The sequence below is a fragment of the Gorilla gorilla genome, chromosome 23 (assembly GCF_029281585.2).
Source record: "Gorilla gorilla gorilla isolate KB3781 chromosome 23, NHGRI_mGorGor1-v2.1_pri, whole genome shotgun sequence".
NCBI classification, from domain to species: Eukaryota; Metazoa; Chordata; class Mammalia; order Primates; family Hominidae; genus Gorilla; species Gorilla gorilla.
The window spans coordinates 23322224-23334672 of record NC_086018.1 but is presented as its reverse complement, the minus strand read 5'-3'; the positions used below and the strand labels follow the sequence as shown (position 1 = coordinate 23334672).

Genomic DNA, 12449 nt, shown 5'->3' with positions numbered 1-12449 from the left:
CTTTTTTTTTTTTTTAATATTCTTGGTACATTTTCTATGTAATCATTTAAATAACTGGCCAGCAGAGTCTTCAGATTTTCTGTATCGCTTCCCAAATTTAGAAACCTGACTTGACTTTGGACCAGTTGTAGGCCATCCTGTGCCCCCTTCCCTTGATTCCCGCAGCCAGAGCCCTAAGCAGGCCCCATCCACTTGAGTCCAAGCTGCTACCATTGTACCCACCTGCTGGCCAGGCCCCCACAGGGGCCTCTCTCCTCCTGACAGTCTCATCCCCACTCAACAGCCAGAGTGCCCTCTTTATAAATGTAGATTGGATCCTTTCACTGTATTCGTTCATCCAACATTTACTGAGCACCTGCTGTGTGCTAGGCCCTGGTACAGGCACAGGAAACACATCAGGGAACAAAACTACACTCTCTGCTCTCCTGGGGCTTCCTTGCTAGTGGAGGGAATAAAGATATGTAAACATGTCAGGTAGTGATGAGTGCAAAGGAGAAAAGTAAATCAGAGAAATGGAGCAGAAACTGCTGGCAAGAGTGGGCGGTGGGGGGTATGATTTGCAATTTTCAACAGGGGTGGTCAGGCCTGACTGAGAAGCCGAAGAGGTAAGAGAGTAAAGCCATGTGGCTAAGTGGGGTGAAAGAGTTGAAGCAGAAAAGGTGGGAGGATCACCAGGCATGATGGTCCCTGTCTGTAGTCCTAAGTACTAGAGCCGGGCACAGCGTCTCATGCCTGTCATCCCAGTACTTTGGGAGGCCAAGGTGGGTGGATCACCTGAGGTCACGAGTTGAAGACCAGCCAGACCAACATGGTGAAACCCTGTCTCTACTAAAAATACAAAAATGAGCCAGGCGCGGTGGCGCATGCCTGTAATCCCAGCTACTTGGGAGGCTGAGGCAGGAGAATCGCTTGGACCTGGGAGGCAGAGGTTGCAGTGAGCCAAGATTGTGGCATTGCACTCCAGCCTGGGCAACAGAGTGAGATTCCATCTCAAACAAAACAAAACAACGAAAACTAACTACTGGAGAGGCTGAGGTGGGAGGATTGCATGAGCTCAGGAGTTCGAGGTTGCAGTGAGCTATGATCACACCACTACACTCCAGCCTGGGTGACAGAGCAAGACCCTGTCTCAAAAAAAAAAAAAAAAAAAAAAAAAAACTTGTAGCAGAGAACAGCAAGTGCAAAGGCCCTGAGGCAGGAGTGTGCCTAGTGTGTCTGTGAACCCACAGGGATGCCACTGTGGCTGCAGCAGGGTGAGATGTGGGAAGGGAGAGTGGCTAAGGAGGCTGAGAGGTCAGGGAATAAGTGTGGCCGGAGCCGGCCCTGAAGGTGCCCGAGACCCTTGTTTCTCTCCTGAGATGGGAGCCCTCACAAACCCTGGAGCTTCCCTGGCTGCCGTGAGGTCAGGCGGAAGGGGGTCGAGGTAGAGGTGGACACAGGGTGCAAGAAGGGAAAGGATTTTTGCTGCTTAAATCCTAGCCTGTCTTCCCATTGCTGGTGGGGTACATTCTCGATTCCTCTTCCCCGCCTGAGGTCTGACATGTGCTGGCCCCAGCTGGCCTCTTCCTTCCCCCAGCTCCACCTTCCACCCCTCAGCTCCAGCTCGTGGCCTGATGTGGTTCCTCCTCCCAGTCCATTGACCACGCTGGCCCCTGCCGCAGGGCCTCCTCTATTGATGTGTGCTCTTCCTGAACTGCCCTTCTGCCGGACAGCTGCTCCTTGGTGGCAGCTCAAGTGCCCTTCCTTCTCTAAGCCAGAGTTTCCCAACACTGCAGCCCAGCACCCTTCATTTTTCATGACATTCTTCATGTTCTGTCAATGGGCCTTTTGTTGTTTTAATTTTGTCTTCTTGTTTTTGTTGGTCTCCCTTCCTAGAATTTAAACCCCATGAGGGCAGAGGCGTTCAGCCTGACGCCAGCCTGGCAAATTTGTCACAAATCTGGAGGAACGCACACGTTCGCGGGCACCCAGTTCTGTGAGGTATTGCAAGCCCTCTCTGAACCTGCAAGGTGGCCATTGCTGTTCCCACTTTACAAGGGAGGAAGGAGTGCCCGGAGAGGTTCTATTTAGACCCGCCAAGGGCACAGTCGTTCTAGAAAGTAGCAGATCGGGAGTTTGAACTTGGGCTTGCTGGTTCCAGAGCCCCTTCTGTGCCCCTTCCAGGCTGTGCCTGGGTGAGATTCTTCCCCTTCGAGCACCTCTTCTTCCTGGAGGGTTCAGTGGCTGAGCTGACACCGGTAGGCAAGAGGCCCTGGCCTGCTTGTTGAAGGACTCAAAGGTGGCGTCTGGAAGCCTGGCGGGACTTTTCCCCTGTCAGCCTAGAGGCACTTTTAGAGGAGCGTGTCTGTTTCGCAGTCTTCGTGTCTCATAATTCATAATTAAGGTAGAGAGTACACATTTAGTTTAAAGTAAAAATTCAAACCCACCTCCACTCCCAGCTGGCCAGCTTCATGCAGTTCTCTCTCTGTCCCCTCCACAGGTGAGAACAAGAGTCAGGGCCGCACCATGGGACCCCAGGCTTCCTGCCCTGAAACTGCCTCGCTGTGTGCCCTTGGGCAGCCCCGCCCCGTGCCTCAGTTTCCCCACTCATAGAGGCTCCACAGGTAACACACAGGCCCAGATCCGCCGCCGGGCCCCGCGGGGCGGAAACCCCGCGCCCCAGCCCCGCACCGAGCCTCCCGGCGGCGCCCCCAGGGCAGGGCGAGGAGGGCGGGGACCCGGGCCGCTGGGGCGGTGGGGCCCGCCCGGCCGCCGGTCGGCTCCCTGGGGCGCGGGCGGCTGCGCCAGCCGGGGGCGGAGACGCGGCGCTGCTTCCGCTCAGGCGCGCCCTGCTCGCTCCTCCCAGTCGTTCTGGTCCGCGGCGCCCAACGGGGAAGACGGAGATGCAGGGACACGCGCGAGGAGCCGCTGCAGCCGCCGCCGCCGCGCTGTGGAGCCCGAGTGAGCGCGGCGCCGGCCCGTCCGGCCGCTGGACAACGTGGAGGCTGCACTGCCCGGGCCGCCGTGGCCGCTGCTGCTGGCGCGGTACGGCTGCCCGGCCCCCGCCGCAGGTAGGTGGGCGCGGGCCGACCCGGGACCGCGGGCTGCTTGTACAATGGCCCGGGCGGCCCCGCGACCAAGTGCGCGGGCGCCACCGCCGCCTTGGAAGCGAGTTGGGGGGAGTTGGGGGCGAGTTGGGGCGCGCACCGGGGATCCCCCCGCCGTCCCCGCCCGGGCCCTCCCCGGGGACGCCGCATCCCGGGCCGGTGAGGAGGGCGCGCGGGCGGCGCCGGCCGGTCCTCACCTGCCCGCGCCCGCAGGAAGCCAGGAGCCGAGCCCGCGCTGGGCCCGTGTGGTCCGGGCCGGGCACCAAGTTGGGACTTGGGGCCCGGAGGCGGGCCTGGCCCGGGGAGCCGGTTCGCGACTCTGTTTCCAGCGGCCGCGCGGCCGGCCCGCGTGCTCCGAGGACCGGCTGAGGTTGCAGCGAGAAAGTTCTGAGCCCGGGTGCGGGGCTGCCTGGCCGGTGGCTTGCTCCTGTGAGCCGTGGCTGTGGGTTTCCAAGCGGACTGACACCTGCCAGGTGCCGGGGCGACCCGAATGCCCCTTGTGGCCGCCGGGGTCCCAGATGGTGTTCCTCCCCGGGTCGGCTGCCTGGAGGGGAGGGGGGGTGACATGGTCCCAGAGCGCGGGGCAGTAGGGGAGGCAGGTTCGTGCCTCAGTTGTACTCTCCTGTGGGGAGAGAGTAAGGCCGGGCAACTTTGTCTCCAACTTTTGGTGTTTCCCAAGGGGTGGAGTTGAGGTCAGGAGGACTCAGGACACTTAAGCAGTTTGTGAAACGCTACACATGTTCTTTTAATTTGGAGATGGCCATGTGGTTTTTGAAGCAAGCCTCTTGCTGCCTAAATCATTCTCTTCGGATGTGCATGTTTTGCTTTTCTGGAGTATGGCCAGCCAAGTGGCACGGCCCGCAAGTGCCTGTGCACGCCTGGGCTCCTGTTCTGTTTGTGGCAGTTTAGCTGGCAGGACCTCGGGCCCCTTTGTCTGTGCCTCCTTAAGGCAAACAGCTGTCTCCTTGAATCTTTCCAGTGTGGATGGTGCGGGGGGGTGGTGGCCGTGTAGTCTGTTCCCCCGGGCTGCAGCCTCTCTTCTGGAGGTGTAGGGGGCAGCGGGGAACAGGAGGAGCTTGGCCTTTGTTTCAAGTCCTCCTACCTCTGACCCGACCCTAGAGATTCTGTGGACAGTTTCACCCCAAATTTGCCTCTTTCAGGAGCGTGTTTACATTTTGGGGCCTTGTCTGGAGCTAGCAAAAGAAGGTGAAGACAAAACAGCGACAGTATCTGGGGAGTGCAGGCCAGCACCGTTCCTTTTTCTGGAAATGCGTGGGTCAAGGAGGCAAAAGGGGTTTTGGGGAAGCTGTTTGTTTTAAAGGGGGGGTTTCTAGGCCGACCACGTTTGCCTTTCACCTCATTGCAGTTTTGGGTTTTGTGCACGTTTTAGGTGATGTCGCTGGAATCAAATGTCTGTTGTTCATGTGGTTGGAGCCCCTAAGGAGAAAGAACTACAGCTGTGGAGTTCAGTTGTATGTGAGGCAAAAATAGAGTTGATTATTTTAACATTAGGCAGCAAGGCCTGGGAGCCCCAGCAAATGTGGTGATCCAGTCCTAAAATAAAAGGAAAGGGAGGAACGGTTTTGATGTTATGTCCCTGATTTTCTAGGTGAGATACATGCCTCGGACCTCAGCGAAGCCAGTAAGTGGGCAGCTAATTATTTTTCCTGATTGCTTCCTGTTGCAATTGGAAGCTGTGAACCCACGGAAATGGTTTTGTTCTGGTGGTCCCAGTGCTGAGAACCTCCCCAGCTTCCAAGCCCTAGGCCTCTCTCCTCGGGGCGCAAGTGCTTATTCCAGGACCCGCCTGTCTAGGCACCCCCTTTCACCCTGGAGTTTCCTCCTGTAGATGCCCAAGGCCAAGGCCAGCAGGGCTGAGTGGGGTTAACTAAGTGCTGTGTGGGGCACCCTGAGAGAGTCCCCTCTAAAGCAGGGCCCCTTGCGTTTAACTTCCCTTGTTCAGTTCCAAGAAATTCCCGGGTGAACCCGAGCCAACATTTGTTCAGCACTTTTCTGGGGAGATCCACCTCGTGCTTCCTGTCGTTTTTGGAATCCGTTTAATTTCAGCAGCACTGTGTCACTGCTCAGGCATTTAGTAGAACTCACACACAGAGTTGCGGGGTGAGGGTGCAGGCAGGTGAGGCCTCCGAGTTGCTTTCTCTCTTGCAGCAACGGGTTGCAGGGCTGATAGGGGGTTTTGGGGTCAGACCCACCTGGATTTACATGCTCAGTAGCTGTTTGACTTTGGGCACCATACCTAGTTTCTGTCATGTTGCCTCGCTCCTCTCCCAGGCCTTGGGGAGCCCTTAGTGCCCTGTGTGAGACCTTTAGCCCCATCCCTGGCCCAGGCTGGGGACTGGCAGCGGCAGTGCTGCAGTGGCAGTTGTGTGTAGGAGTCCTTGATCTTTCTGGCCCTGGCCGGTCTAGAGGCTGTTATTACAATAGTCTGTGTGACCTTGGACATCCAGTCCAGTGACCACCTCACTCATTCACTGCTGCAGCCCTGGGGGGCAGGAGTAGTTAGCACTGTGGACAGAGCCCCTGTGTCCAGGGTCTGATCCCAGCCTGGCCGCTTGCTGTGCTGGGAAGCTTGAGAAGCTGACGCTACCTTTGTGTGCCTCAGTTTTCTCAGCTGTAAAATGGGGATAAGAATCCTTCCTACCATGAATTCAGTGAGTGAACGTGCACCTGGCCCAGTGTAATGCTGTTGCTGTTTCGCTTTGGTGTCTGCTACTGTGTGAAGTGCTGGGGTTGAATGTGATAGAATGGCAAATAAGGCCCCTCCGCTGTAGGCAGGGCTTCCCGTGTAGAGGGGAGGAAGGGAAACAAGCTGTGCAGCTATGCAGAGGTGGGCCCAGGGGTGCTCCTTCACCCTCGGGGCGTCCTGTGAGAGGTCCTTAGAGGCCAGATCATGCTGTGGAGTCTCACCGTGATGCAGAAGGCAGTGGAAGCTACTGGAAGGCTTTAGGCAGGACTGATAGGAAATGAAAGCTGAAGCCAGACCTTTCGTAGGTGAAAAGTGTCGAGTTGATCTTTTTTTTTTAATTGAGGTGAAACTTACATGATATAAAATTAAAGTATACAAGGCAGGTATTTAGTACATCCCCAGTGCTTACAACCATCACTTCTATGAAGTTAGAAGAGATTTCCATCGCCCCAAAGTAAAAACCATACCCATTGCACAGTGACTTCTCGTTCCCTCTCCCCCGACCCCCTGATGAGCACCAGTCTGCTTTCTGCCTCTATGGCTCTGCCTGTTCTGTGCATTTTGTATGAAGGGAATCATACAATACATCGTTGTTTTTTGTGGCTGACTTCCTTGGTTACTGTAATGTTTTCAGGGGTCATCCAAGTAGTACCAGGTATGGGTGTTTTAGCCTTTTTTTTTTTTTTTGAGATGGAGTCTTGCTCTGTTGCCCAGGCTGGAGTGCAGTGGCACAATCTCGGCTCACTGCAACTTCTGCCTCCTGGGTTTAAGTGATTCTCCTGCCTCTGCCTCCCAAGTAGCTTGGATTACTAATGGGTGCCCGCCACCAAACCCAGCTAATTTTTGTATTTTTGGTAGAGACGGGGTTTCACCATGTTGGCAAGGCTGGTCTTGAACTCCTGACGTCAAGTGAGCTGGCAGCCTCGGCCTCCCAAAGTGCTGGGATTACAGGCGTGAGCCACCATGCCCGTCCTATTTCAACCCTTTTTGTGGCTGAATAATATACCATTGTGTGGAGGGACCACATTATATTTGTCAGTTCATCCACTGATTGGATTGATCTTGGTTGGTTTTGTCTCCCAGCCAGCATGAACAGGGCTCATGCATCCTGGTGGAGGTGGCTGGTGGGGGGATCTGGCCTGAGACTCTCCTGCTGAGGTTCAGGAACGAGCCAGGTGATGAGAATGAGCTGGGGAGTCAGTGTTGGCCTCTGAGAGGAGGGGCCTGGGCCCTGAGAGGAGCCCTGGGAGGGCAGAGTGAGGGCCAAGTTCAGGTTACAGAAGCTGTGAGACAGCCGGACATTTGTGGTTTGAGGCCTTGGAGACAATGCGCTCTCCAAACAGGGAGTCTGTTGGGGAGGCCCTGGCAGGAGCTGGGGCTGCATCCAGCCCCTTGGCTTGGTGGCCTCGTTCACTTATTTGTTCAGGAAGCAGCAGGGTCTGGGCTCCATGCCAGGCCATGCTGGAGGGCTGTCCTGGGGCAGCGCGACCCAAGTATGATGGGCGGAGGCGGCTGTGGCTTGCTACGAGCTGGCGCCAGGGACCCACTGGCTGGCTCCAGCTGTTCTCTGCATTCTCTTCAGCTCTGGAGAGCTGTGTGCCGGCCCTCAGCCTCAGTTTCCTCATCTGCAAAATTGGGACGATGGTGTCCACCTTGCCGGTGCTGGTGGGGTCCTAAGAGCTGGTGTCTGGGATAAGGGAGCTGGGGCCCAAAAGCTCCTGCCCTGGGGCCCCGGCTGTCCTTTGAAGAGTACCCTGAGGGTGTGACTGAGAGCCAGTCCCCAGCACCCTTGTCCAGATGGGGACCAGGAGGTGGGTGAAGGTATTTGGGGTCTGAGCTCTGTGCTGGTTGCCCCCGAGGGGGCCTAGAGCCCTGCGTTAAGAGCAGAGCCCAGCCAGGCACGGTGGTTCACGCCTGTAATCCCAGCACTTTGGGAGGCTGAGGCAGGCAGATCACAAGGTCAGGAGATGGAGACCTTCTTGGCTAACATGGTGAAACCCCGTCTCTACTAAAAATACAAAAAACTAGCCAGGCATGGTGGCGGGCACCTGTAGTCCCAACTACTCGGGAGGTTGAGGCAGGAGAATGGTGTGAACCCGGGAGGCTGAGCTTACAGTGAGCCGAGATTGGGCCACTGCACTCCAGACTGGGGGACAGAGTGAGACTCCATCTCCAAAAAAAAAAAAAAAAAGCCAGGGCCGGATGCTGGCCCTATCCTTGCCCCACCTGGTTAAATGGGGGCTGCCTTCCTGGGTTGGGAGTTGGGGGGGACCTGTGCCCCTAAGCCATGCAGAGACATGTGCAGACGGGCCGCTCTTACACATGCAGGTGGCTATCCATGGTCCCTGCCCATTTCCAAGGCCCTTGTAGTGGTCCCTGTGCTCCAGGTCCAGTATCTGGTTTCCAGTTTGTCGTGGTTTGCCTGTCGCCTTGTAGGGGGCAGTTGACGCTTTGCTGGCCTGGCTCGTGGTGTGCCAGAGCCTGTGGCTGCTGCGCGACTGTTCCTCTTGCTCTCACAGTGGCAGGAGCCTCATTTTCTGATTGAGCCTGATGGGCTGGAGGGTCCATCACAGGGACACTGTTCTCTGTCCCTCGTGCTTGGGATCTCCTGCCGTGGACCCCCTGGGAGGTTGTCTTGCAGGTGGGGAGATTGTGCTTTCTGGGTATTTTCTTTTTTTTTTTTTGAGACGGAGTCTGGCTCTGCCGCCCAGGCTAGAGTGCAGTGGTGCGATCTCAGCTCACTGCAAGCTCCACCTCCTGGGTTCACGCCGTTCCTCTGCCTCAGCCTCCTGAGTAGCTGGGACTACAGGCACCCGCCACCAAGCTTGGCTAATTTTTTGTATTTGTTTTTTTAGTAGAGACGAGGTTTCACCTTGTTAGCCAGGATGGTCTCCATCTCCTGACCTTGTGATCTGCCCGCCTCGGCCTCCCAAAGTGCTGGGATTACAGGCGTGAGCCACCGTGCCCGGTCGCTTTCTGGGTATTTTCTTATTTGCTCTATTGAAGTGTATTTAATTTAATATGTATATTTAAAACGTCTGTTTTTAGTTTGCCTTATTGTAATATTTTTTGGAGATTTAAGTTTTTTTTTTTTTGAGACGGAGTCTCACTCTGTCCCCCAGGCTGCAGTGCAGTGGTGCGATCTCGGCTCACTGCAAGCTCTGCTTCCCAGGTTCATGCCATTCTCCTGCCTCAGCCTCCCGAGTAGCTGGGACTACAGGCGCCTGCCACCACGCCCGGCTAATTTTTTGTATTTTTTTAGTAGAGACGGGGTTTCACCATGTTAGCCAAGATGGTCTCAATCTCCTGACTTTGTAATCCGCCTGCCTCGGCCTCCCAAAGTGCTGGGATTACAGGCAGGAGCCATCGTGCCCGGCCAAGATTTAATTTTTTTTTTTTTTTTTTGAGTCTTGCTCTGTTGCCCAGTCTGGAGTGCAGTGATACAATCACTGCTCACTGCAGCATCTACCTCCTGGGCTGAAGCAATCCTCTCACCTCAGCCCGCAAGTAGTTGAGACCACAGGTGTGTACCACCACGCCCAGCTAATTTTATTTATTTTTTGTAGAGACAGGGTTTCACTATGTTGCCCAGGCTGGTCTTGAACTCCTGGGCTCAAGTGATCCACCCACCTCAGCCTCCCCAAGTGCTGGGATTACAGGCATGAGTCGCTGCCCCCAGCCTTAATGTAATTTTTCTTGTAGTTAAACCGAAGTGAAGGTTCACTCAAAGAGGAAAGTGGTTTTTAGCCTTTCTGAGGCCTCGAGGGCCCCTTCAAGCGTATGATAATGGTTCCTCTCCTGAGAAGGTGCCTGGTGGGGGCGGCACAGGCTCCACTCCACTGCATTGCAAGAATCCAGGGCCCTGCAGGGCTCAGAGCCCCGCTCCCAGTCTCCTTGTGGGGCATTGAGGGGCACTCACCTTCTGAGTGCCTCAGTTTCCTTTTTTGTAAAATGGAACCAGCTGATTCCAATCTCTATGGACTCTTCTAGCACAGGGCTTCAAGTTTTAGTTCCTTCAGGATCCTGAGGCCTCTGGACCGCTAGGGATTGAGGGTACCCCCAGAAGAGGTGCTGCTTCTGTGCCCTCTGTCGCCCAAGCTGGAGTGCAGTGGCACAGTCTCGGCTCACTGCAACCTCCGCCTCTCTGGTTCAAGAGATTCTCATGCCTCAGTAGCTGGGACTACAGGTGTCCGCCACCATGCCCAAATAATTTTTGTATTTTCAGTAGAGACGGGGTTTTGCCACGTTGGCCAGGCTGGTCTCGAACTCCTGACCTCAAGTGATCTGCCTGCCTCTGCTTCCTAAAGTGCTGGGATTACAGGCGTGAGTCACCGTGTCCAGCCTGCCTGGCTAATTTTTAAAAATTAGTTGTCGAGATGGGTGTCTTGCTTTGCTGCCCAGTCTGGTCTTGAACTCCTGGCATCCAGCTATCCTCCTACATCAGCCTCCCAAAGTGTTGGGATTACAGGCATGAGCCACTGTGCCCAGCCTATTTTATTATTATTATTATTTAATTTTATTTTTTCTCACTATTGCCCAGGCTGGCCTCCAACTCCTGGGCTTGAAGGATCTTCCCGCCTCAGCCTCCTGAGTAGCTGGGACTGCAGGCATGTGCCACCACACCCTACTTTGTACTTTTGCTTTCGTATCTTTGCTCTTATTAAAAGCCAAGTGCTATTTCATAGTACACAGGTGCACTTTACAGCATTTACTTGATCGAGTTTTCCCAGGCTTCATTGCTATTACAAGGCATGCTTGCTCCTGTGTCTCTGCATGGGTATAAGTGTTTTTATAGGAAACATTCCTAGTCAAAGAGTGTGTCCGTTTAGATTTTTAAATATATTGATGCCGGGCACAGTGGCTTACCCCGGTAATCCCAGCACTTTGGGAGGTTGAGGCAGAAGGATTCCTTGAGTCCAGGAGTTCGAGACCAGCCTGGGCAACACTGGGAGACCCCATCTCTACCAAAAAATTAAAAATTAGCTGGGTATGATTGCACACTCCTGTAGTCTCAGCTACCTGAAAGACTGAGGTGGGAAAATCTCTTGAGCCCAGGAGGTCAAGGCTGCGGTAAGCCATGATCATGGCACTGCAATAGATCTAGCCTGGGCAACAGAGCGAGACCGTGTCTCAAATACATACATACATACATACCTCCTAAAAGGCTGTACCAATTCATACCTGCAAGCATCTATGAGAACATACACATTCCTATATCCTCTCTGATGCTGGCAATTACCAGATTTTGGTTTTTTGTGTTTTCTTTGGTCCCAATTTGGTTAAAAATTATAACACCTTTTGATTTGCACAACCCTCATTTCCGGTTTATTGGTATTTACTTTTCTGCAAATTGCCTACACTTATCCATCTTTCTATTGTTTTTCTTTTTTTGAGACGGAGTCTCGCTTTTCTTCCAGGCTGGAGTGCAATGGCGCGATCACCATCTCGGTTCACTGCAGCCCTTGCCTCCCGGATTCAAGCCATTCTCCTGGCTAAGCCTCCTAAGTAGCTGGGACTACAGGCATGCGCCACCACCCCCAGCTAATTTTTATATTTTTAGTGGAGACAGGGTTTCACCCTGTTGGCCAGGCTGGTCTCGAACTCCTGACCTCAAGTGACCCGTCCACCTCCCAAAGTGCTGGGATTACAGACGTAAGCCACGGTGCCTGGACTGTTTGTCTTTTTCTTACTGATTTGTGGGAGGTCTTTATTTGGTGTGGACTTTAATTCTTTGTTCTGTTTGTTTCACGTTTCACTGCTGGTCTGTGGCTAGTCCTTCATTCTTGTTTCTGGTGGTACATTATCTTAAAGGCATTAAGAAGCTTCATGTAACCATAACTCTATCTTTTATGGCTTTTTTCCTATCCCTCGTTCCTCCACTTCCAGATTATCAGTATATTCTCCATTATTTTCTTCCAGGAGTGTTACTGTTTTGTGTTTTACCTTCAGGCATTATTCTGTCTGATTTTTTTTTTGTATATGGTATGAGGTAGGGGTCTGGCCAGTGAATAGGGAGTTGTCCAACACCTTGGTGGGATGATCCAACCTGTCCATTCATTGAAAATGCTGCTCTTTTATGTGTAGTGTCCACAGACACCTGGGTCCTGATTCCAGACCCTTCCCTGTGCTCTACTGCCTATACTGGAATGCTGCTGTCTCCATGTCTGAAGCATCAGACTATATTTTGAGATCAGTTGTGCAAATTCCCATCTCACTGTCCTTTTCAAAAGATGTGTTGGCTCTTCTTGCATGTTTACGCTTTTGTGGTGAACTTTAGAGCCATCCTATCAGGTTCCACCCTTTGATCTCTTGAACTGGGGATGGTAAGTGGTGATATCCAACAGGTGTCAGAGGGCTGGATTTTAAGTGGCCCCTGATGAGCTGGCAGTCTCAGGCTGTGGAAGTGAATTCATCTGCTGGGTGCGGTGGAGCCGGCCTTGACATTTGTGGGTTTTGCTGACATTTGTGGAGGGCTCTGGAGGTGCCCTTTGTGCCACCTTGCCCAAGCCACTCCTGCTGCCCAGCTCCCTCCTGTGTCTGCTCAGGAAAGAAACTCTAATGCACGCTAATTTTAGCATTAGCCCGAGGGCAAATGTAATTACTGAGTTCATCCCAGAGCAAAATGTGGGCACCTTTCATTTCTTCCCTGGGATGTA

The 12449-nt window shown here is 53.9% G+C and overlaps 1 protein-coding gene across 1 annotated transcript in view; it reads left to right on the top strand.

The window, feature by feature from the left end:
• Window positions 1-2944: 2944 nt before the first annotated feature.
• The window catches only part of LOC101136154 (low-density lipoprotein receptor-related protein 5), a gene marked incomplete at its 5' end in the record, with an annotated part of 64133 nt that continues 54628 nt past the window's right edge, over window positions 2945-12449 (top strand). The window contains 1 exon segment of the mRNA XM_063704909.1: window positions 2945-3050. Within this exon segment, the coding sequence (XP_063560979.1) occupies window positions 2945-3050 (106 nt within the window).